The sequence below is a fragment of the Argentina silus genome (genome assembly GCF_951799395.1).
Source record: "Argentina silus genome assembly, chromosome: 10".
Lineage (NCBI taxonomy): Eukaryota > Metazoa > Chordata > Actinopteri > Argentiniformes > Argentinidae > Argentina > Argentina silus.
The window spans coordinates 13,704,106-13,728,620 of record NC_139664.1 but is presented as its reverse complement, the minus strand read 5'-3'; the positions used below and the strand labels follow the sequence as shown (position 1 = coordinate 13,728,620).

Below are 24,515 nucleotides of genomic sequence, written 5' to 3'. Positions count from 1 at the left end.
AATTGACTGATTCTCCCACAGGAATTGTACCTACTCTAGCCCTAGTTTGGGGGACAATATCGTTGTTATTGTCTTTGGGACACTAGGAGCATTTCAATGTGCAGAATGACTTCCAAGGACTAAAACAAGTATCACATGCACGCAGGCAAGCAGTAGAAACACGTATTATAGAAGTGTCCTCTTTTCTCTGTGGTACAACTCTGACAGCTCAGGTTTTCTGCTGCTAGTCACCGCCACTAATGAAGTGTGTCCCACGTTGCTTTCCGTTGTTCCTGAGGTCAAAGGCGCCTTCAGTATGGCGGAATGCTGATCAAAACAAATATCAAGTGGTGCAAAACAAATATATCTTCTATTTCGAGAGTCAACATACATTAACGACCCATCTATACCGGAGGAAATAACTCTTTACATCACAGGTGAGGAATTATTATGCACTGTTCGGTGCCTTTTATGTGCAAAACAGAAACACGTGGGTCTTTAGCCTAGCCCTACTACTAGCTCGCGCACAATATACCATCATGCAGGCCGTTTTAGAGATATAATGGAGTATCCTATGTGTCTTACTGTATATGAAGAAAATAATAATTCATAATTTGGTGATCAATAATTATTCCTTGTCACTGCATGATATTGACCTCATAAATCGTGCTGGCATAGCCGTTTGTGGCGTAGCTGTGGGTAAAGAGAACTATTTATTAATTGCTGTCAATAACACGACCTCATCGAGGAGAAATTAGGAATTACTACCAGCTGTTATGATATCATATCTTCTTTAAATATAAATCAAGGTGGAATATAGTAATTTGTAATTAAAACGTTAGCTTAACTTCAGTATACAATTGCTATAGATGGACGCTCAATGAATTTATATTTACAGTAGTACAGTACTTCTTTATTTGGGTTTAGTCCCCTACTTATTGTTTATATATGTTTTAATAACTATCAATAACAAACCCTAGCACTTAAAGTAACCCCCATAACCCACAACCTAGACCTAACCTCAGTAAATGTTTGCATGACTCAGAGTTGTAGTTTGTTGATAGTTAATCCATAGTTCATAAGACCATCCAAACAAAGTAAAGTACTATGGTAGGCTACTTTAGAATAACATTAAACAGTACCGTTGTAACTTTGAGAATGTTGAGATGTAGCCTTGGTTGTACACTGTCAGTCTACTATGGTTGTCAACAGATCATGCCGTCTGCTTGTAACTCCCTGATCGATGACATCGAGGATATCGTGTCACCAACCGACCCAACTCCTCATGAACGACAATATGCAAGGAAGCATATTATCCCTAGAGCCCGAAAACGAAACCAGAACCAGACTACAGAGGAATTGCAAGCGGACAGGTACAGTATGACAATGAATTGAAGGGAGAAGAATGATCATATTGGCATGGAAACATCTGCACACATAAAGTGCCAACCTCTGGAAGGCTTCACCCTATTATCAGGTGGTCCCATCCTTGTCATTCATTCCATCACACATTTACTTCATGCCTTAATTTATAGTAATAGAGTAATAGACTTAGAGATCCCAATATACCTGCCTGAATTATCCTTCAGTTGAGGTAAATTTGCAGCATTGGTTCTCAGGGCTTAATTTGTAATCAACATCCACATGACACTTCCCTCCAAAAAAAAAGTAATAATACTTTCATAAACCCTTTATAAGACCTACACGGGTGCTTCACCAATCATTTATCAGCCTATTCATACTACATAAACAATGTTAAGAGATGCTTCCCTGTTTGAGAGTGTTCTGCAGCCTCGAGATTTGGATCATTACGGCATGGTGCTTGTCTGTAACCACTGGGCCGCTTGTTCAAGCCCCAGTCTCGTTGTTCCCCCTCAAATGTTGTCATTGTGGAATAATCCCCATGATCTTTCAGGCCTTTATAGATTAGATGGTTATATAGATAGATATAGGTTATATGGTTGTTTTCTTCTTGTCATAGTGTGTGTTAGTCTCATGATTATATTGATTAGCTTTGCATTTATAGTACATTGTGAGTATGTAGTATCTTAGAACATCCAGCCAAGTAAAAAGGAAAAAGAAAAGATTTCTGGATGTTAAGACTCTCCCGTCCTCTGCAGTGTAATCCCTGGCACCCAGAAGATCTGGATGAGGACATGGGGCTGCTCCCACAACAACTCAGATGGGGAGTACATGGCAGGGCAGCTGGCAGCCAGTGGATACAAAATGACAGGTTGGTGGAAAAAGCTCATAAATGGCAAACATACTGAAATTGCTGTTAAATTGATGTCAATGACTGGATATGTTGGATTATGTATTTAGGGCTCTGTAAAGTCTTAGGATTTTCAGTCTTCATTTTGCAGTCACGAGTGACTCCGTCATTATCTGACTAAACGTGGTCCGGTATTTATTTATTTTTTGTTCAATTTGTTTAGAATCTAGGCTTGTGAAGTGAATCACATTTTTAAACAAAAGATTGAATGTCCACCCTCATAGAAAAGATGGAAAACTTCCTTTGAATGAGAAGGTACGATTTGTGGATCTGTTGAATATTTAAACATTACCTCCAAGTTATTGATGTTCACATCTGAATGTGTGACGTTCTCTAGCAAGTGGTTGCTTCCCTCTGGTCTGGACAAATACCCACAACCACAAGATGGCAGTCTTATCACACTCAAAATGTCTACCCATTTATAGTGTCTGCTCTGAAGAGACGAGACTAGTTACTGAAGAAAGAATAAAGCCCAGATCTGTCTGTCTGGCATTTGTCTGATATCGTGCTACAGTTTCATGCTTCAGTAGTGCCCTTTGTAACTCTTTGAGCAGCTTTTTAGTGGGTCTGTGTGTGTAGAGCAGGGTGTGTGTGTGTGCTGGGCCGGTGAGTTAATGAACAGTCTGAGGCCTGTCCCGACCTGCCAGAGGAAACACAAGAGGCCCCTTGTGCCTCTCGCCTCCCCCAGCCCCCATCCCTTCTGACCAGGCATCTGGTTGTTATCAACACGCCTGCTGGAAAATAAACTCTACAACGCCATTAGATATTCACAACTAGAGATACACTGTGACTGCACCAATCCACACAGAGATGGAAACACACCTAATAACAGTACAGAAGCTCTCAAACAGAGATATCATCCTGCAGACAGTGCAGAAATAATACAGTGAGATACAAGAACATACATTATTCCATTCCATTAAAATAACTAAATGTCACTAAAACCAGCCAGCACCCTCACACTCAGACCCCTTAACCAAAACACAGCGAGTCTCCCCGCCATGAAAATGACTCCTCACTTAGAGAGAAGCCCTCCAGGGGGTTCACTTTTAGACTCTAATAATTAACTCTGAGACATTTCAACTTAGGAACTGTAGATGTTCACAGCTGCCTTGAATTACAAGAGAGCAAGCTAAATGAGAAAGGTTGTGTAAATAGCCCTCTCTTTACAAGCACATTTGGCAAGTTAGGCCACATATCTTTTTGTCCAATGTGGCCTCAGGAAATTGTTAGCACGCTGATACGGTCATATAGTCTCCCTTGCAAAAGGCAGGAGATATAATGTGCTCCCTCTCCCCATGGGTTCAGGTTACAGTGTGTCTGTGGTGTGTGTTTATGACTAGGCCGCTGGGGCTGTCTGCATTGCACAGTCTGTTTAATTGGATGTAGACCTTCTATTTCTGTCCAACTTTACATAAGGTATACGTTATAAAGGATTTATAATGGTTGGTTCAACTATTAGTTGAAAGATTGTTTTTGAATCAGTTATAAACTATAAACTATAAAATAATATGTATTATTCCTCAATGGTTAAAGTGTGTGATTCTCATTGAGGTGCTTGAGGTACCAAAAGGTTCCTTGCATGAATCCTGTGTGTGCACACAAATATATAATACAGGAACTTAGGATAATATGCCTTATTGATTCATTTTATAAGAGTGTTCCTAAGAAAGAGAAGGCCTATTCCTTAACACTTTTCATAAAGTCCTTTATATCCATAAGGATTTACATCCCATATGATCAAGATGAGTCATTTCAGTGGTGCAGATATGGAGTGAAACTCCAGCAAAAGAAGGACCAGACATCGCAAATGCAAATACCAGAATACTACATGTACTGTCGCACTTTGCTCTCTAAGGCTTGTTCTCTCCTCAAGCACTGACGCTGAGCAGATTCCTTCTCTGCCTGGGAAAGTTGGCAGTCTGAATCGATTTCCTCCTAGTTTTGCACGCGATTTGCATGTTGCCCAGACGGCAGCGATGAGCCAGGTTACCGGGAGGGTTTCTTGATAGGTGAGCTGTGGGGAGGGTGAGGGTGTGTGTGTGTTCTTGTCAGTGCACGAAAGAGAAGCAGTGAGCGCCTAAAAGTATAGTCTGGATTTTGTCTGTGTATCTCTGTCTTTGTGTGTGTGCATCTGAATCTTTTATGTGTGTTAGAGGAGGGGGTATGTGAGTGTTGTGTTAGTATCTTTGTGTGTGTGTGTGTGTGTGTGTGTGTGTGTGTGTGTGTGTATGTAGTGTGAATTAGAGAGATAGAAAAGGGGGTTTCTGTGTTGGTTGGGCTGTGAATATTAGCCCTCCGGACGTCCCTCTCATCAGGGGGGGAACGTTCTCCGCAGCTGCAGAGGGACATTAATCACATGCTTCAAACATGCAAATTCCCTCCCGCTCCCTACATGTGAAGCGGGACTGTGAAATGTGCTCTAATTGTCCTGGGTCCTGGTGATCTGTAATTTTCCATTAGGAGCAGAGGCGGGCGCAGGTGCCAGGCAGAGCTGACACACACACTTTCTTTATCCTTCCCTTTCTCTCTCTCTCTCTCTCTCTCTCTCCCCCTCTTTTCTGGGCCCAGACATTATGACGGGAGAGAGTGTTTACCCCCACATAGGAAGTGGGGTGTTTGAAGACTAATTGCGCTGCTGTTGGTTTGTTTGTGTCTTTGCAATTTGAAAAAATTGCTGTAATTGTATGGCAGGAAATTCAGTTGGATAACCTGTGCTTGCGGTTTCAGAAGTTATTTCTCTCCCCTTTGCTTATTCGCAGGTTGAATGTGAGAGGGACTGAAAGGCAATGACTGGGCTGAAGTCAAAAGTAATGCTTTATGTATGTCGTCTTTTTGAAATGTATTTCAGATGTTACACGTACGTTGTCCACATTTAATTTCCATCTCCACTTAAAATAAGTGCATTGAAATAAGGAGGCTGTTAAACATTAGAGGTAGAATGTTTTTTTTTTTATATATAAACAAACAACTGTTAGGAACAAACACATTTCTAGAATAAAAGAGGACGAGTAAAAACACCTTTATCAAAAAAAAAAACCTTTTGTCAGCAAGCTTTTTAGGAATAGAATGGCTTCTAATAAGAGAGATTGGAGATGGTGTGTGTTATGGGGAAGAAGACACCTCTAGTGAGTTATGTTGGCTGTTTATTACTTTATTATTCCTCTGATTTCCTGGAGAAAACCCATGCCTCTGGCATAATGAGTCTCATCTGACTCTAATTGTCTCATTAAGTATGTATAACCTTATGTGAGATGCATTACAGGAGGAATCAAGAATAATGATCCCACATGTACAAATATATATTTAATATGCACAGTATAGGACACTATACTACTAGCTGAGGGATTTTGTATATGTTTTTGTTTATTGTCTGTCTTTTTTTTTGCTTTGGATTTGTATCAGGTTCTGTTCTACTGTAGACTCTCCTGTTAAAGCTTTTATGACTTTATGAATGACTCAGAAAATTGAGGCTATTATTTTAGCAACGCCTCTTCACTAATGATAATTAATAGTGGTGTGTCTTGTCCTCCAGCTGCCTTTGCATCGTTCACAGTGTGGTTCTGGCTCAGATATCAGCTGCAGTGGTAGCATGAGCAACACCAGAGCTTGGTCTGTGCCTGAGAAATGTGAAGTGTGAAGAAGGCTTTAGACAGTGGTCTTACACGAAAGACTATAGATAGCCTCAGTTTCTCTCTCTGGGTTGGTGGTGCCATGACACAACCGCCCCCAGCCACGCACGCACTCACGCACACACTCACACACCCGCTCCCAGCCACAACCATACACACACACACACACACACAGACACACACAGACACACACACACACACACACACACTCTCTCTCTCTCTCTCTCTCTCTCTGGCTTGCCACACTGCCTCTGGGCTAGGTTGAGGGCCGGGTCCTTGCGTGACCATGTTGTCACTGTGGCGAATGGCAGGTAACAGGGTGTGACATTGCCACTTTCTCACTCTCCCCCCCTCCACTCGGACTTCATCAGCTCAGAGATGAGAAGGGGCTGGAGGAAATTGCAGGTGGTGTGTTACCACTCATTTGTCCTTCTGTGATGGACAGGCCGGGGCCGAAGCATCTGCGAGTGATGGGGGAGGGGGGGGGGGATTGGGGAAGGTGAGACTGTCACGGACAAATCAGGAGAGATTACACAGGGAATGGCCTGTAATGGTTTTTTGTGGCGTTAGGCCCTGGCTCTTGGCTGGCTCCAATCTCGGGGCTTTGCTGGACTGCCCTTCAGAGAAGGGCTTAATGGTAATTGCTATTCAGCCTGTATTGAGAGCAGAGGTGGACCTGTGGTGAAGATATGGCTGGTGTGGCATAGATTTGGCAGGATTATTACAGGGCTCTCAAGAGGATCGAATAACTTCTATTGCTTTTAGTTTAGCTTCAGAAAGTAAAGATAGGCACTTGTGCCCCCTGCTTTTTCTAGTGTGAGTGTAATGTTATCAAACTATAGCATACTTCATTGGAGAAATACTAGGCAACAGTATTTTCTACATATGCATTCAAACATGGCAATATCAATAATAAGTCAGTTCCTTTTTTTGTCAACAGGTGGCAGTGTTGACCCACAGAAAATGGCCCATTGTTCATTTGCACCACAAACAGTTAAACATCTCAGAGATGAATTTACAGCTCTCTTGGATAGCATGATGTCAGACTTGATTTGTGAAAACACTTGTAAAACAGTGAGTAACTTTCGTCAGTGTATCGACAAGAGAGCTCTCCTCTATTGAACATTGTGATTCACAACTATAAAGCTAGCCACTGTGTTTCCTATGAGCTATGAGTAGAAACGCTTGACAGTCATGTACTGCTCTTACAATTTGACATTAATGAGGGAGCTAGTTATTATGATGCAGTTACTTCATATTTGATTAAATATAGTGTAATCAAACGATGGTCCAATGTAATCCTGGAACTCTGAAGAACTGTATTCACCTCAAGTGCAATTTATGATGTTCCCTTTGTCAACGTCTACCCATAGATGGTACTGTTGACCTTCTATAGGAATAGGCTGAACTTGACAATGATGCTTGCCAGACATAGACTTCATAGAAAGCCAATGGGCTTCTATCCCCACCCAATTTTACAACGGACACAATGCAATTATGATTTACATACTGGTTAGGCAAACATTGTCCGTTAAAATGGATAGTCAAATCAGGCTTCCGCTTCACATGCGGACAGTTAAAGGATGTGTGTTCATGGTGTTTTTAATCTTACTCAACTCTAGCTTAACAGGTAAACAGGCTGTTGCATTATCATGTAAATAGACTGCCGTGCCAAATTATAAACCAGATGCATTCTGATTCAAATGAATCGTTCAAGTAGGAGTCGACTAGACTTGAGTCATTTCCATACCACCCAGCCTATCACGGTGTCTTGACGGGTGTTTCAGACAGTTGACTGAGCCGACGCTGTGTCGCCACGATAATCAGTGATAGACGGAGAACGAGGAGCACGTGCATTAAGAGAGTAGTATTTTTACAATGTGTGTGTGTACACCTTGCATACGTGGCAGCTCATTCATAAAACAGCCGCTTCGGATGCACGCGAGTGGCTGAAATGTCGGCTACGCAACATAACACGGCGTGCTGCAGCGGCCAATGAGAACCCTGCAGCTCCCTTAGTCTCAGCCTCCTAGTGGAGCCGGGTACAGTACAGTACACTCTGTGTGTGTGTGTGCAGTCTACAGCAGCCCGCCGCGCCAGCCCAACTCTCCTACACTACGCTCTCTCTCTGTGTGTGTGTGCGTGTGTGTGTGTGTGTTCACATTACAGCATCCAATATGCCTCTCCAACTCCCCTACTGTACGTAGCTGTTTCTCACCGAGCAGGAGGGCCAGAGGGAGAGATGCAGGGAAAGGCAGAGATGAAGGGAGCAAAGGAGAGAATGAGAAGAGATGGAGGAGTGATGCAGGGAGAGGCGAGAGGGAGAGAGGGACGGACAGGCGGGCAGGCGGGCGAGCTGCAGCCCAAGCCAAAATACACTGCTGAAACAGTCCGACGTTTTCACCGCTCAGCAGATGTGGTGGCTGGCGATGGGAGAGTGTTCCTGAGAGGAGGGACAGAGTCGGAGAAGGCGACAGGGCTTGTCTTGCCTGTATGGACATGGAGGACTACTGAACCACACAAAGAACCATCGGAGATTAAGCGCCTGCCTGCCCTTTATCCTACCTTGGAACATGAACATTTACGTTGGAAGTGTGTGTGTGTGTGTGTGTGTGTGTATATATATATGTGTGTGTGTGTGTGTGTGTGTGTGTGTGTGTGTGTGTGTGTGTGTGTGTGTGTGTTTAACACATGCTTGTCTGTGTTCTGTCAGCGAACTGGGGGGCTGGCAATCAAAAGACTAATCCAGGGTTAAAGTGATTGCAATGTGTTGTTACTGCAAGCTCTCAGCTAAAGTGCCAACACACATGCTCTCATGTACTCAGACCCTCTATGTACACTAAGTTAAAATGTTGTCAATGGCATCACATTACTCATAAGTCATTACTCTTACAAAGTACTCCCTCCCCACCAGAGGTCACCGAGAACAACATGAAAGGTTTTCTGTGTGTTTAATGGCTACTTAAAAAAATGTTGACTTTGGTTACAAATGTTAAATTGAATGCATTTTTTGGAGGGATGAAGCCCCACAGAGAAATGGCCCACAGAGAAATTTAGAAGGCAGGGTTGGAGCCACAAAGAGTCAGCCCACAAAACTTTGACCTAGGTGAGGCCAGCCCAGAAGCCCAGCCTAGTCTAGCCCATGCAGCCCAGCCCAGAAGCCCAGCCTAGTCTAGCCCATGCAGCCCAGCCCAGAAGCCCAGCCTAGTCTAGCCCATGCAGCCCAGCCCAGAAGCCCAGCCTAGTCTAGCCCATGCAGCCCAGCCCAGAAGCCTTCGCTCAGCCCAGCCCAGAAGCCCAGCCTAGTCTAGCCCATGCAGCCCAGCCTAGAAGCCTTCGCTCAGCCCAGCCCAGCCCATGCTGAGTGATAAGGACAAGTGTGTGATCCTGTCGGGGGGCCTTCCCATGGTGACCTGTGCAAGGCATGCAGCACTACGTAGAACAGGAGAGGCCACAAGATTAGGAACCCGGAGAGGCTTGTGTGGCTTCAAATCCCCAGGTGGGAAGTGTTGAAGTCTGCTACATTCCCTTCAGCAGTCCCTTGATCCGGGGATTCCTGACAGAAATCCCATCTCCTTTTAATGGGATCCAGAATATGTATGAAATCTCTGCCTGGATGAGTGCACACAGAGACACCACACCATGTTGTATTGTGGTGGAGGTGTGACACAGCTTGCTAGGCCATGGACCCCTTTCACTGTTTCTCATGTCCGGTGTCTGGAGTGTGACCACAGCAGATCCTTTTTTTTTTTTCTCTCCTCTATGCTACTGTGCCTGTCGGAGATGGTTAGCTCTGTCTGCCCACAGTGACGAGAGGAGCCGTTTAATCAATATTCGGTTCACTGCCTTCCTTCAGGAGTCAGGTGAGCCGAGGCTCTAGTCGGGACAGATAAAGCCACCTTTTAACCACGGAGGCCTCTCCATGTGAGTCCATGTTTAATGAGCAGCTCGTTGACCCTATCTGCTGTCTGGATTCCAACGCCAGTGTGTTTTCTCTGGGTGGTCCCCTTGACCCTCCATTCTAACACCGACAGACAGGACTGCATTACTTATGTCAACCTGCTATTAAGCTGTAAATCTGGGCTAGAATGGCTTTAATTAGAACTTCTCATGAAATGCCCTCTCCTTTCCCCCTGGCCCCTCTAGAGTACACGTCTTCTCCTGAGTAAACATGCCTTTTTACACAGTGTTGACCTCTCTGCTGGCCCAGAGAGTTTACATTGCACTTGAATGTCTCTCATCTTCTCTGTGACATTCTACTGATGCAGTGTTTGCTGCTGGGGGAATGTAACAAAGCTTCATTTTCATTGCTGGAGTAGCCAGGATCCCTGGTAATGACTTGGCTACATAGCCATCTGTTAACACCAGGCCAGGCTATGGGACAGATTTCCTGGAGACCAATCTCCTGCTTCCCAACAACACTGTGGGGCTTAATGTCAGTGTGACCTGCCTAGGTCTTTGCCAGATGAATTGCCCCCTCCCACCACCATCCACATAAAACCCAGCCTCAATCCAATAAGACCAGACCCCTCTCTGAAAGAGAGGGATGGCTCCTCTCTCCTCCATTTCATGGACAATAGGAAGGTGAAGATGAAAAAGGAGAAGCTGGAATTTGACATGAACCAATGTGTGCTGAATCTGGTTACTGGTAACAATCAGGACAAGGCAGTTACCTCCGGGCCATTTATAAAGTTTCCCTGTGCGTCGCTGCCAGACACTGTGGCCTTTCACCTCTGCTTAATAATTTCTGAATCCTGGAGCTGGAGTGTGGGCAGCGCTGAGCCATGGGTCACCAAGATCAATTTATTTCTTGGTATTGTGTTGGGGGGGATGGGAGGGGATTGAACCAGCCCGACTCCGGTATTACCTCAGCTGATGTATGATATGAGGGCCACGTTGAATTTCAGCCATCTCTGCATTTCATCCAGCCCTACACCACCAGGACATGTCAAATATGTCAAAACCCCCCCAATTCTGAATCTGAGGCCCACAGCAGATACCAAGGAGAGATCTCCCTTAGGAATCCATGAAGATGACATTACAGCTGCTGTAGGGCAGCAAGGATTTTCATTTCAGTGTGAAGACAAATGAAGACGCCGAGGTTAGAGGTTAGCATATTTATGAGGCGACATTGCTTTGGATAACAAGGCCACCATTAGAAGTGGCTGAATAATTCGAGTTTGTCTTTTGTTTTTTCATTAGGAGAAAAGTCAAGTGAATGTCACTACAGTTCTGTATTTCTAAGAGAGGCCATGCTTGTCAGTACTCTACATCGGCGGCCTTGCAGGAAAAACATGAATTTCTCATTCATGAATGGATTTGAAAGGAAAATAAAGCCCTTAAACTCTGGCACAAAGAGTGCAGTAATTAAACTTGCAGAGGAGGCCATTGTTATGGGCGGGGGAAATGGTTAGTTAATGGGGCCTTTTTGGAGTGGTGGACAGAGAAGACATTGGAAAATGGCTTTTCAAGGCTCTGCTTCAGCTTTGTTTTTTAAAAGATAACCCACTTTGAGTTTTTACCCATCAGTTTTAATGACTGCATTACTTTGACCACCTGCTGGAGTGAAGCGGAGTCGACGGATGACCTGAGAGGACAGGACTCGTTATGGATTAATTCTGCATGTCTACACTCTCGTTCTTCTCAGCGGAGCCTCGTTGGCTAAATACAAATAAATTGGCTATTTGCTTTTTTCTATGAGGGGAAAAAAAAAAACAAGTGCCTTTTAAAACCTCTGCCGATTTCAGAGAGGCAACAGCAATTTGCATTCGACATATCCTGTTTGATGTAGCAAGGGAAAAGGTCTGACTTGAAGTAAATGAGAAGGCACTGACCTTTCCGTTTAGAGGAAATGGTGAATAATTGCTCAGACATGGTGTGTGTATGTGTGTGTGTGTGTGTGTGTGTGGGTTGCAAGTGCCTGTCCATCCACAAATCAGGGGCCAGTCATTGAGTTTTGGACCCCTTTTGAGTCCACTTTGTCTGTCCTTTTCCTAATTCACTCAAATTGTGCCTTTTCCTATGGTAAATGTATTTACATTCACAGGGCATATAGATTGCTGCATATTGGAAAAAGCTAACTAAATAAATATTGTATTTTGGTTTGAGAAAATCCATAGCTCAATATTGATTAAGCATTAACTGGGTTAGTTTTCTTTCCTTGCGGTTCGATTTTTAAGTGTCGTCTGCACGAATGTCCTTGAGTGTGGGCTATTTATATCAGTGCTGGGGTGACAGCATTAATATCCCATGCAGTTTATATCGCTGGCCTTAGCTTAGTGCATTGACAGCAGCCCAGTCCCTAGCCAATGACGCGACAGGACAAGCGGGCCCAATGCTGCCACCCTATCTGATGAACTGTCTGTGAAGCTGAATAGGAAATGTCCGGTCTCTCTTACACTCTCCCCCTCTCTCCCTCTCTCTCTCTCTCTCTCTGGTGAGGTACGGAAGTGTGGAAAACCTGATTAGGCCCAACAGTGTGGCAGAGTGTATTGGAAGGTGAATACCTTTCGAAACGTTTTGTCAATATCCTCTCAGAGCGGTCGATGGGAGGTGTCTGGGAGAGAAATGCTTGTTTTAACTAATTGTGCACATCCCTACCTTCCCATAAAGGCCTCAGATAACCGCTTCTCCCAGAGAGTAAATATCACTAATGACGGCCAGGACATCCATCATTGTCAGAGGCTCTCCCAGTGGTAGAGGCATCATGGTGACAATAACCATGCAATGGGGGGAGCCTGTCTTGTTCTGCACCGCCACACTGACTGCAGCACCGTGCCGCTACAGTGCAGCGGTACAGCCAGCGAGCAGTTAATAATGGAACACAGGGAGGTTCACAAAGTACCCAGCTTTCAATAATTCTGTCTCTAAAATGTTTCCCCTCCAGCTAGTCCCTGTGACGGCGGCGGTCTGTCTCGCTCCAGCGATTGCGTCCGTCCGTCTCTCTCTCTCTCTCTCTGTCTCTCTGGCCTCCAGTCACGGGCCCCCCTCACCAGCCCCCTTTTGATTATTCAAGTGCACCTCTGCAGCGGCGTCGCTTAAGTGATTCATCCGCCTGTCTGGGTGGAGGCTGGCAGATGGAGATGGAGCTGGCACGCAACGCTGGGGTGTGTCATCATCTTCCACAGTGAGATGGGGCTCCTCAGCCTCTTCTCCTCCTCCTCCTCCTCCTCCTCCTCCTCCTCTCCCATAGCAAGGCCCCGGCCCCGGCCCTGGCCCCGGCCCTGGCCCTGGCAGAGCCCTCTCCCACAGTCTCCACCACCCACTCCGTTACTGTTACTCACCACACTGGCCCCTCAGCTCAGAACACAGGGCACACTTCAGTGGTGAAAAGCAGTGACTGGACCTAGAGTCATTGCATAACGACCCATGTAAGAAACAGTGGTCTTTTTTTCCCCCCCCTATGTGTTCAGGCCCTTCAATTTGGCTGCAGTTACTGATAACCAAATGGTAACTGTTGGAATGCAGTGGTGAGAGGGGTTTCCTCATGGCCTGCTGTGAGGAAGTGTGTGTGTGTGTGTGTGTGTGTGTGTGTGTGTGTGTGGGGGGGGGGGGGGGTGCGGTTGTGAGTTGTGTGTGTATATACGTGTGTTTGTTTTCCCACCTCTGTATGTTGCGGGCCTTCAGGAATTGTTGTTCTACCTAACTGCCGTGAGTGTCAGGCAGCCAACCGGGACTGCTCTTCGTTGAGCGCTGGGCTGTGGGAAGAGACAGATCTGATCTACCTGCATATGAGGTGAGATAAGGCCACGCCAGGCAGAGCAGCAGGAGGGGAGGAGCAGACGGTGGGTTCACCCAGAGAAGCAGAGGAGACGCAGAGGAGACGCATAGCATCGCTCTGCTCAACTCAGCATAACTCCCAGCCCCCGATCTCCTGTCTCCCAGCTCCCTGCTCAGCCTGCGTGTTTGTGGGCTGCATCTCGAATACGAGAGAACCCCAGACACACTGCAGCATCCTCCCAGCCACTGAAACCCAATAATGAGTCTGTCTCGCTCATCCTGAGACATTTTTTCTCTTTGCCAGTCAGAAGCTGTAGCAGAGCTTTGAAAACATGAATACACCATTACACAGAGTGTGGGGGAAATAGCCTTGAACGAATGAAACTCCATGCATTTTTGATTTGAGCTTGATCCATTTGAATTAATGATAAGCATGTATTTAAGTGGGATGAATTGCGGGTGTGTGTGACTTTGTGATCTTGTGCTTTTTAACTCTGCACTGTCAGCAAATTATTCTCGAATGCGAAAATGCAGAGCTGGATGTGCTCTTAAACCCTGAGGGTTGCCCATAGGTCTGTTGCGCGTATCGGCCAATGATTCCACAACTGGCCCAAATAAAGTTGAAAATCAGGTTTCCTGACCTTTCTGGGTTTTCTACGTTCGGTCAGAGGAGGGAGAGTGCAGCTGTCTGCCCTGCAACCCTCACTAACCCCCCCCCCCCCCACACAAGTGTGCCGGGGAACTGTTTGTCTTGTCAGATTTCAGTCCGTCTTTATCAGTAAGTGAGTGCTTACTGATGGGGGGGGGGGGGGGGGGGGTGTGGCTTAGAGTGATGTCACCGTTAGCCATCTGCTGCTCTTTGGAGCTCTTTACGGTGCGACGGCCGGATAAGGATGGTAAACATCCATTGAGGTCACAAATCCTTATGTTCTCTATTAGTCTTAGTCTCTGGTGAAGGCTCTTCAGAGGGCACTCCCTTCACTCATGTCAGCATGACATTGGGCTCTAAAATATGATCAATGCGCGACTATGTGATTGTGACAGAAAAAATATTTTCAAACCGATAAAGCTCAAACTGATAATTGAACACAAGGCAAGGCCTTTAGTTGACTTGACCTACCCAAGTAAAGATGGAGTCCTTGGTGGTTATAATGGGGTGGGGGGAAATCATGAAAGGGAACTCTGTCCCCAACTAAACACCTTTCGTGGGGGGTTTTGTGTTGAAGGGACTGGTCCCAGATGCATTTACAGAGAGAGAGAGATGATGAAGGTAATCAGGTGATGTGTGTCTGTCTGCTCATCTAGTCACCAGAGTGACTGCCTGTCTGACCATGCATACAGTCCCCTCCCCTACTGTCCCATTCCCAGCCAATTCTAATGTGAGGTGATTGTCTTTGCACAATTTAGATTTTCATTTTTGATATTTGATAAAAGCGAGAATTCATGCTGTGTTATGCCCTATTTGCATATAAAAAGGGTGGAGCTGACAGTCTATCCACAGATGAGATTGGAGCATCTGTTTTAAGTGATGAGCCAGATGTGGTTGTCGTTACTGACGATGAGAATGTGATGCACTTTTGTGTGTGTGTGTGTGTGTGTGTTGACTCTCCTCTCAGAGCATTTCCGCACCTCAGATAGTGGATCAAGCAATCATCGACAGTCCTACGATAAGCAGCCCAACAGCTTTTGTTTGACAGAATGTAAAAGGGTCATTCACTATAGAATGGTGGCAATATAAATCCAATCTGCTTTCCCTGAATACGGGGACAAATAATTCATAATTGATAAGTGGTCACAGTGTCAGGTTGTTGGGAGATGCGGACAAGATTGGGCTTATGTCAGTTGAGAATTCAAACAGCAGAGAGAAAAAAACTGTTTGGGGAAATTGGACCTGATGTACTGCAGACATTGTAAGAAATTACATATTATTCATGATGAGAATCACTCGAAATTGTTTTTTTTTGGTTTATTAATTATGTGTTAAACTAGATTATACTCTGGGATTTGTTTTTTTTTCTCCCCTCCTGACTATAAGTAAACGCCTCAGGCAGCTTTGGCGGAAAAGCACGTTTTTTTTTAACAAGTCCACATGCAGGATTATCCATTGGGGTTTCCATACATTTCATCTTTTGTTAATACCATAATTTCTTTTAAAACAAAGCCGCCTTGAAAACAGGGGTATTCGGAGAATGCATTTTTAATGATGTTTAGTGGGAAAGCTGTGCTCTTTAAGACAGAGGGCTTTCTGGGCGCCGTTGTGTAAAAGGCATGGTCTGCGGTGGCAGATTTGAGTGGGGGTGGAAATATGTGATAAAAGGAAGTGTCACTGGGGGACAATCTGAGTCCCTGACTCTGTGGCTGCTTAATTGGAGAAACATTCAACCAGCTCAGAGAATTCTCCCCTCTGCTCTCTCTCTCTCCCTCCCTCGCTCTGTGCTCGTTTGTGTGGAGCCTCTTCTAGGTGTCCAATAAACGCCCCAAATAAGTCTTGGGCAAAATGTCAACCGTTTTATGGGCAAGTCTGTTCTAATGAAGATATTTCTCTTGCAGCAGAATCACAAAAGGGTTAGAATGTGTTTTTCCCTGAAATGCCTGTCCCTGTAATCGTACACCAGTGATGTGCATTGCCTCCCACCAACTTCCCCTCCATCAAGCCCTTTTTTGTGTCCTTTTTTCTCAGGATGAGGCTTTTGAATGTATCATTAGGAAACAACAACAGCGGCAGTGACAAGGTACCTCTTTGAACTGGCATTCCTCTGAATCATGAGACTGTCAAGATCCAGATTCTACAGACGTTGAGCGTTTAGCGTTGGCCTTGAAGTCGGAGCGCGGCTCTATGGAGAATGTGGATATGCGACAGGGCGGTTTGTGTTTTAAGAGCATTACAGTGTTTGTTGCTAATAAAGGTGGCGCGGAGGTAAAGAAATGGGATTATGGCTGCGTGCATGAAGCATGTAATGTGAGGAGGCACTGCCAGCTTCACAAGGTGGTCTCTAAGCCTGTCATGAGTTCAGTCAGCACAATAGAGTATGGTACGTGTTCTCCAGCTTAATAATATTCAGCATCTACCCTTTTCGGATGCCAGATCTATGAACGCAATTCCATTTTTCCATTTGCATTTCGACTCCTTCAAACGCATGCTTTCTAGTCTGTTATAGAGCAGATTGCACACACACATGACACACACCGAGCCTTATCTCTTATAATGTATTTGAATAGCATGATTGCAATATGGATTGAGGAAACATGCATGTTGTGTTGTCTTTGCACGCGCTGCGTGACACGGCGGCGATACCAGCTCAATGAGGAGGAGGAGGAGGAGGAGGAAGGAGATTGCATTATGGTGCTTGTTTTCCATACCTGGGACATGAGCAGCAGTGAGACGGAGAGGTGTGCAGAAATGGAATTGATCCTGCTTCCCTGTGGACGTGCAGAGTGTGTGGCATAATGAATAGATCAGTTTAAGTGGGTCAGTAGTGTGGCAGTGGGAGGCCTGGGCCTTGGCTACTCAGAGCTGAGCCAGGCCAGTCTGTCTGATCTGGAACCCACAACAAGGCCTCTGCTCTGCCAGGCTGTTCCTATCTCTCACCTCTCCCTCTGCTCTCCACCCTCCTCCCTTCTCCACCCTCCTCCCTTCTCCACCCTCCTCTCTCTCTGTAGCGCTCTCTCTCTCTCTTGCTCTCCTTCCCCTTTCTGTGTCTTTCTTTTTGCCTCCTCCTGTCTTCATTTTTTTTTGCCTACACATTTCAAAACCTCTCGATTTTGCAATTTCCTTATCCAATGTTGTTTTTCTCAGCACTCCCCGTTTGTACTGCGTGTATCTTGAAAAGTGTGAGACCCAGTGTGCTTGCTGACGTGCAGCAGCAGAAGTGTTTTGTTTCTGAGGAGGATCTAGGCGTGTGTTGTGGTTGAACATGGTGTGTGTGTTTGTGAGCGTCTGATCCAGCCGTGCGGATGTGGCGGACCTTGTTCTTCCTGTTAACAGCTCAGGAGGGGACGTGATATTCCTTGCGGTGTTCTGTTTGACGAGAGACACAACTGAAAAAAAAGAAAGAGCCTCTGCTCCTTCTGATGACCTGCCTACTGACGCCATGCCTCTTTTTCTGACGGTGAAATCCTGAAACCTGTTCTGACAGATCTTAGCAGTTTACCCCCCCCCCCCCCCCTCTTTCCTATCACCTGCTGGAGGTTAAGATCTTGTTCCACACCTCACACCAACCATGCATTTGAATGGATGCCTGTGATAGATAACACAGTATATGTGTTACATAATCACTGGGAGACGTTAGACTCTTAACGGTTAGAGGCTAGTAGTTATCTCTACATTTTTAGACCCGCCTGTTGCAAGATGGATTTGCTTAACAGCAACGTGCAGACTGTGGGAAACCTGCTTATCGTTACACAACAGTTTAAGATGAGACATTAGCACCTCCCCTATAAAGCCTTGCCTACAGTTTTTTTATTCAGGCCGTTAGATGGCTGTGAATCAAGAGTGTGATCAGAATCCTGATTTTTATTCTTTTTATTTTTTTATAACTGGAACTGAGGGGGGAACATATGGCTCCTATGGGGGAACTAAGCCTCTGGGAGAAATCAGGCATGGCCTCCATCATATCATGTTCTAAACGGGGAAAACATTGAAGTCATGCATATTGAATGCGTCTCCTCTTTTAAGTCTTGGAGTCACTCGAGTTCCCCAGATCTGGTTTTCTGCAGCAACACCACTCTGAAGACAGTGTGTAGTTAAAGCCCCTTAGTTACTGCTAATGTTTACTCTAAATGCTTCTGGCAGTGACTGTGCGTTAGCTATTTCTGTGTCCAGTATTGATGCTGGGCTGTCGTTAGAACGTAGACTAACAGGGAACAGGATGTTCTGCAAGCTTGGAGGAGGAGGAGGAGGAGGAGGAGGAGGAGGGAGGGAACGTTGGTGGTAAGAAGAAAAAACAACAACCAGCATCAGACACCAGAGCAGTGGTCTATTCAAACCAGAGACTCCCAACTCAAACACTATGTGTTTGCTCAGATCTGCTCCTCTGCACATTCCCAAGTGGTTGACATTGCACTCAGTCTCATTTAACAGGCTCTCCCTCCCTTTATCTCCCAGTCCCATCTGAACTGGAGCCTATGATATATAATGCACACGGCTTCAAGTGTTGAGGATTGGCCTCCTCCTAACCGGCTCTCCTGGTGTGTTTGCATGTATGTGCCCACACTGGGCGCACACTGGCATTATTTGCCTTTTTTTACCCAGGCCTCCCAGGAGAACGAGGCTCCTCCCCCCCCCTCCAGGGTACACTCAGAGACGGCGGTTGCTAAGGGGATGGCGGGGGAAGAGAAGGGGGAGTGAGACGGGCGCAGCTTGCTGGAGGCCTGTCTGTCTGTCTGGGCTGGCTGTTGTGTTTAGTCTGCACACTGACGGGGGTGGTGGGGGGGGTGGTAGGCGTGTACACCCACACACACACACACCCACACCCACACACACACACACACACACACACACACACACACACACACACACACACACACAGACACACACACACCCACACACACACACACACACAAAAGCAGCCGCTGCTGCTACCGCCTGGCGAGGCCGACACACTGCCATCGCCCAGATCCCCTAATCAGTGGCCAGCAGTCACTCGTGTTTACCTTTGAAATCACTTTCTCTAATGGCTGCCTTTCCCTCTTTCTCCTCTCCTCCCCAGCCCTCCATTCATCTGCTTACATTTGGGGCGCGACTGAGGGTTTTTATCACCCCTCTTAACAATGACATCCTCCAGTTCACTAAGTTCAGTGGCCATGTGCTGTGTTTTGTAGTGAGGCACATGCAAACATCAAGTCGCTGGGTGGTTGGGGCCCTTTATCTGGAAATAAATGCTGCATGGGTATTTGCATATGATTTGCATACAGCCCCTAAAGGCTGTTTGGAATGCCAAGAGGCTAAATTTTGTATTTATTACTAGGGTCTTAACTAGTTTTCAGTTTTCCAGCATTTGCATCTCATTTGCATGGGTGCTGCTTGACTGGGAATTGGGGGTTAGATGACCTAAATTGTTTTAATTCCTGAGAACTGAGAAAGCACCCACTGATTATTATTATTAATTAAATTAGGACACTTAAATGTGTAAAACAATATACATTGGGATATTAGCCGAAGCAGGGGGGTGGCGAGCCGTTTTCAATAGAAAACTGTTTTAGTATGTATAGTCATGTGTGTGTGACATTCTGTCGCGCGGCCATATGAATATGGCTGGGGTGAGTCCTGAGCGATACCCACGGTTATTAATCTCCTTCTATAGAGGGTGTCAAAGGAAGGTGCTCAGGACCTGGACTACATACTGTCACAGAATACATCTCTGAATAAGATTACCCTCCTTTACATGCAATTAATCTGATTTATTGGCCATTTATTATTCTCTATCGCAAGAGACATGAATATGTATCGCGTTCGGCTTCATCCAAAACATGTCAGCAGGGCACCCAAGGCACCGGGATGATTGAATGCAGTGCCAGGGATTAATGCTGGCATGACAACAAGGGGGGCAAGGAGAACAATGCGAGAGCAGGTTCTCTGGGTTGACCCCCCAGAGCTCACTACCCTGACAATGGCAGCGTGGCTCTGGGCTCAGGAGGAGCTGGGTCTGGGCCTGGGCCCCGAGTGGCTGGGTTGCTGCCGGAGCACTGAGGCCTTTTTGTTTATGTTGCTGTAAACAGTAGCCCTCACGCTGCTGCCTGCCGCCTTAGAACCCAGGCCAGGCGTCGGCTCCACAGCAGCTCCACACACACACACACACACACACACACACACACACACAGACAGACGGACAGATAAACACACACAAACAGACACACACACACATGCACGCACGCAGCCTTCCAGCCAGCCTTCCAGCCAGCCAGCCAGCCAGCCAGCCTTTGTGAACGCCCTCTCTGAAACTAGAGGGCAGCAGGCAGCAGCACAGAATCCAAGAGTTTGTTGTTGACAGAGGCAGGCTTGTACTCTTCCCCCATGTGTTCCACCCTCCACAGTGCCGGGATTCAAATCCCCAACTGTCACGGTCACGCTGAAAGGCATAACCCCCCCCCACCCCCACCCCCCTCCTGGTCTTTTGTCCTGGGCCAGGTGAGTGTCTCGCCCAGGTGAGGCCCTTTCCCAGGTGGCTACCGACAGGGTGCTCAGAGATCAGTGCACAACCTGCTCCTGTAAGGTTTCCACTCCTCTGGGTGTGTCACTGTAAACCTCCCAGGCCCAGTGAATAGGTTGTTCCCACTGCAGGAGTCATGTAAGTTTATACCGCAGTCCCGGTGAAATGCTTAGGATATATCAACAGAGCAGACTACAAACGTGCTTTTGTTGCACGGCTGTCATCCGTCTCTCTGCCCAGGGAGTTTTGAATGGGGAAAAAAAGACTCAAATATTTACCTTTATCATCGGCTGCTTAGCTTTGCCCTTGGATTCCATACAACAAACGATACCTCTCTGCAACATTTCACTCTATGCTGGATGAAAGTGTGTCTTGATGAATACGTTGTGGCCCCGGAGTACACAATGTTCTGCGTATGTGTTTACATACCCTGTGTACATTTGCAACTGCTTGACGACTGTCAGCGTTACCCTTTTTTTTAAAGGCTTATCTCTCCAACTGTGACAAATGCCTCAGAGTGTCCTAAGTTCACAAATGATGCTGCTGCTACTGTGTGTATACTATTCTCTGGCAGCTCAAGGTGAACCCTGGGTGGTAGAATGAGAAAGATCAAACCTTGGATTTGACAATTTACCTCAACCCAGCGATAATGCTGCAGCCGCCTCTTTAGAGGGAACATAAGCGCATGACTTATGTGTTAAATCCCCCTGTCTTGAGGAGGGCTGGTGTTTAATGCATTAGCAGCTATCGGACAAACACGCACAGCGTTTGCTCCCCAACATGAAAGATGAGCCCATTGAGCACCTGCTGGTTATATCATCACCTGAAGGGTAAGTTATTCATTTGACTTCACCACAGCAACAATCTCACCCCAGTCATTTAAATGGCCTGTCCCCTGCGTAGCCAGGACAACCGTGGGCAGGAGGGGTCCTCAGGGGACAGTTGATTAACTATACCCATAGCTGGGGCCCCTCAGCTCTACTCACAGGAGCCCATGATCACACACACACACACGCACGCTCATGCACAGTCATACACGTACGTACGCACACGCAAACATATACACACACACACACACACACACACACACACACAGACAGACACACAGAGAGCAGTCAGCAGCCGTATCTGAATAAATCAGCCCCAGGCCCTGTAGGCTGCACAAATGAAACTAAGCTCCCACTCCCCCTGCCCGCTCTACACCCACCCCGTGCCACACAAACCGCCCACAATGGCGGTCAAATGGTGGAAGCCTGCCCGGCATGATGAACAATGCGACACATCCCAGGAGAGAGAGAGACATGCAAACAGGAGGGACAGAGGGCACAGGTGTGAAGGAATACACAGGAAAACCTCCTCCTCCTGCTTTTGTCTTCTCCAGATGTTTGACCACTCCCTTTGTTTTCTGATGAATTTGAATTATTACCAGCCGGGGTTGATAATGGGATACAGTCATCTGACAGGTTGTCTGGTCCTAAGTATTTATGGACAGTTTCCAAGATGGAAAGGTTAACGCCAGTAATTGAAGTCCCTTTGAGCAGATTACTTTGATGGTGCTATTGAAATGATTGAGGCAAATGGAGGTGGTGATAAATCCAGCCAATCCCTGACATATGGTAATGGAGTAGTAGTCCATCCCATTCCCAGGCACTCCCACTGCCGGTTAGGTTTGTGGAAACAGCTGGTCTCCTTATTTAATGTATCTGCTGTGTACTGAGCAAACTGACAGGTGTACCTTTCATTCAAATCACTCCCCTCATAGAATAAAAACTGTCAGCCCTCGGCAAACAAAAACATAATCACATTTGTAATGGCTTTGAAATTGCATGTAAATATTTGCCTGCCTGTGTTATTGTTGTGACTTGAGCCGATGCCGCGCCGTTGCCCAGACTGATGGGGTTGTGACAGTATCAGAGGTTTGACAGTTGGCTCCACCGCCTGGCTTGCATAATGAGGCGGTAATCCTGAGGTACTGCTGCTGTCAATGTTTGGAATGCTCCATTACGATAAAAAAAATATATTTCATGAAACGCTATCGTGAAATTAGATCTCGAAAATGTATGTGCGCCAAAAAAATGATGTATGCTTCGGTGTACTTAGTTTGTTTTTCTTTATCATGTCTGTGAACCATAGGAAATGAACCACTGTTGCCCCTTGTGTGCTTGTATATGTTTATGTGTGTGCCTGTTTTGGATCAGAGTGCAGTAGGGTGAAATAGGCTTGTGGTTATTTTTATGCTTTAGACTGTAAAGGGTGACATCACCGAGATGAGATAAGGACTGGGGCTAATAAAATAAACCTGATCAATGACGAGAGAGAGAGAGAGAGAGAACCCACCCTTGGGAACAGGCACATTCTTATAGTATTCTCCCACACATACACACACTAACTTACTAACTCAGTCTGTCATTCAGTCAGTCTCCCGTGGGCGAGCGCACTCCTGTGGAAAAGGGTGTCTTAATCACTCCTAGGAAGGAGCAGTCTTCATTAGAGGCGCTACGCTCACCCCAGGTCCACCTCGCCCTGCTGGCCCGCTAATGACCGCCCAAATGAGGAGTCATGATGGCTAACATGATGGAGCCATTACACCACAGCCACTCTAACCACTATGCTAACCAGCGTGCCCAGGGCTGCACCCGGATGACACTTTTGCCCTTCACACTAATAATCTCATATCCATCTCGGCCCAGTCCTGCCATTGGTACCAATTAGAACCCAAAACTGGTCCTCAACTCCGGGAGGAAATGGGAGGAAAAATCACGCTTCACTAATTTTGGGCTCTAACATTGAGAAATGTATTCTCCTTCTATTTGCACCACTTTCATCTTCTGCCATCAGTCTACTCGGAGAGTGGGAATTGTTTGCTCAGGCACTGCCTAGACTGTGGAAATCGGGTCCATAGCATTTAATGGATTCCCTTATTAGGACATTTAGGAGTTGCATACACCCACATGGAATCACATTAGTCTTTGCCCTCCATTTGGTATTCAGGCAAAAAAAACAAAACATGCTTTGCTAATTTATGATTTGCAGTTGATGTTACATGTTGGTCAATCCATGTTTTCATTCAAGTACCTTGATCTACCACTTAATTCTAAAATAACTGAATTCATCAAAAAGTCTGCCTTCATTAACATTGGCCTTACTAAAAGTAGCGCAACACACTGGAAGCAAGGGAGGCTATTAGACTGTTCGCTCTAGGCCGAGAACTGAGTTTCCCCATTCTAACTAGTGCTTAAGTTGTCTCGCATCATTCATCATTTCTGCTCCACTTTCTCTGAAGCCAACATGGTGTCATTTTTCAAGAAATACGACTACTTCATCTTACAGGGGGTAGTCTAACATAATGTATCCAGCTCAAGTTTGAAAGTGGTGAAATCCTCAGAGAATAGTTCATCAACGTGCCTTAACTTTGCCGTGACCATGGCTGTGGGATCCTGCTGTGCTTCATTCGGTAGATTCAGAGCTGTGCAGTGCATATTCACAGGCAATAAGGGCAATTCCTTCATATTTGCCACTTTGCTAAGCTGATAGGAAGGCACTGTCATGCCCCAGAGCTTTTTGCATAGAGTTACATCCTGCCGAGATGTTGCATGAGGTGAGTGTAGAATTATGGGCTTTGATAGAATCACAGTTGTGGAGGAATAATCTCAGTTCTACCGTTGATTCAAAGTAAACTCCTTAAAGGCAAGCAATGGGCCCCACTGCATTATGTTCACCGTTGGAGAGTGGAAGTGACAGTGTGTGTTCTGTGTGAGAAGGGAG

General features: G+C 46.1%; 1 protein-coding gene across 1 annotated transcript in view; it reads left to right on the top strand.

Moving 5' to 3' along the window:
* Positions 1-291: 291 nt before the first annotated feature.
* The window catches only part of cdkal1 (CDK5 regulatory subunit associated protein 1-like 1), a 282,148-nt gene continuing 257,924 nt past the window's right edge, over positions 292-24,515 (top strand). Inside the window, exons 1-3 of the mRNA XM_083678910.1 lie at positions 292-416; positions 1,192-1,352; positions 2,100-2,212. Coding sequence (XP_083535036.1) covers positions 1,195-1,352; positions 2,100-2,212 — 271 coding nt within the window. The 5' untranslated portion in view covers positions 292-416; positions 1,192-1,194. The remainder of the gene's footprint in view (positions 417-1,191; positions 1,353-2,099; positions 2,213-24,515) is intronic.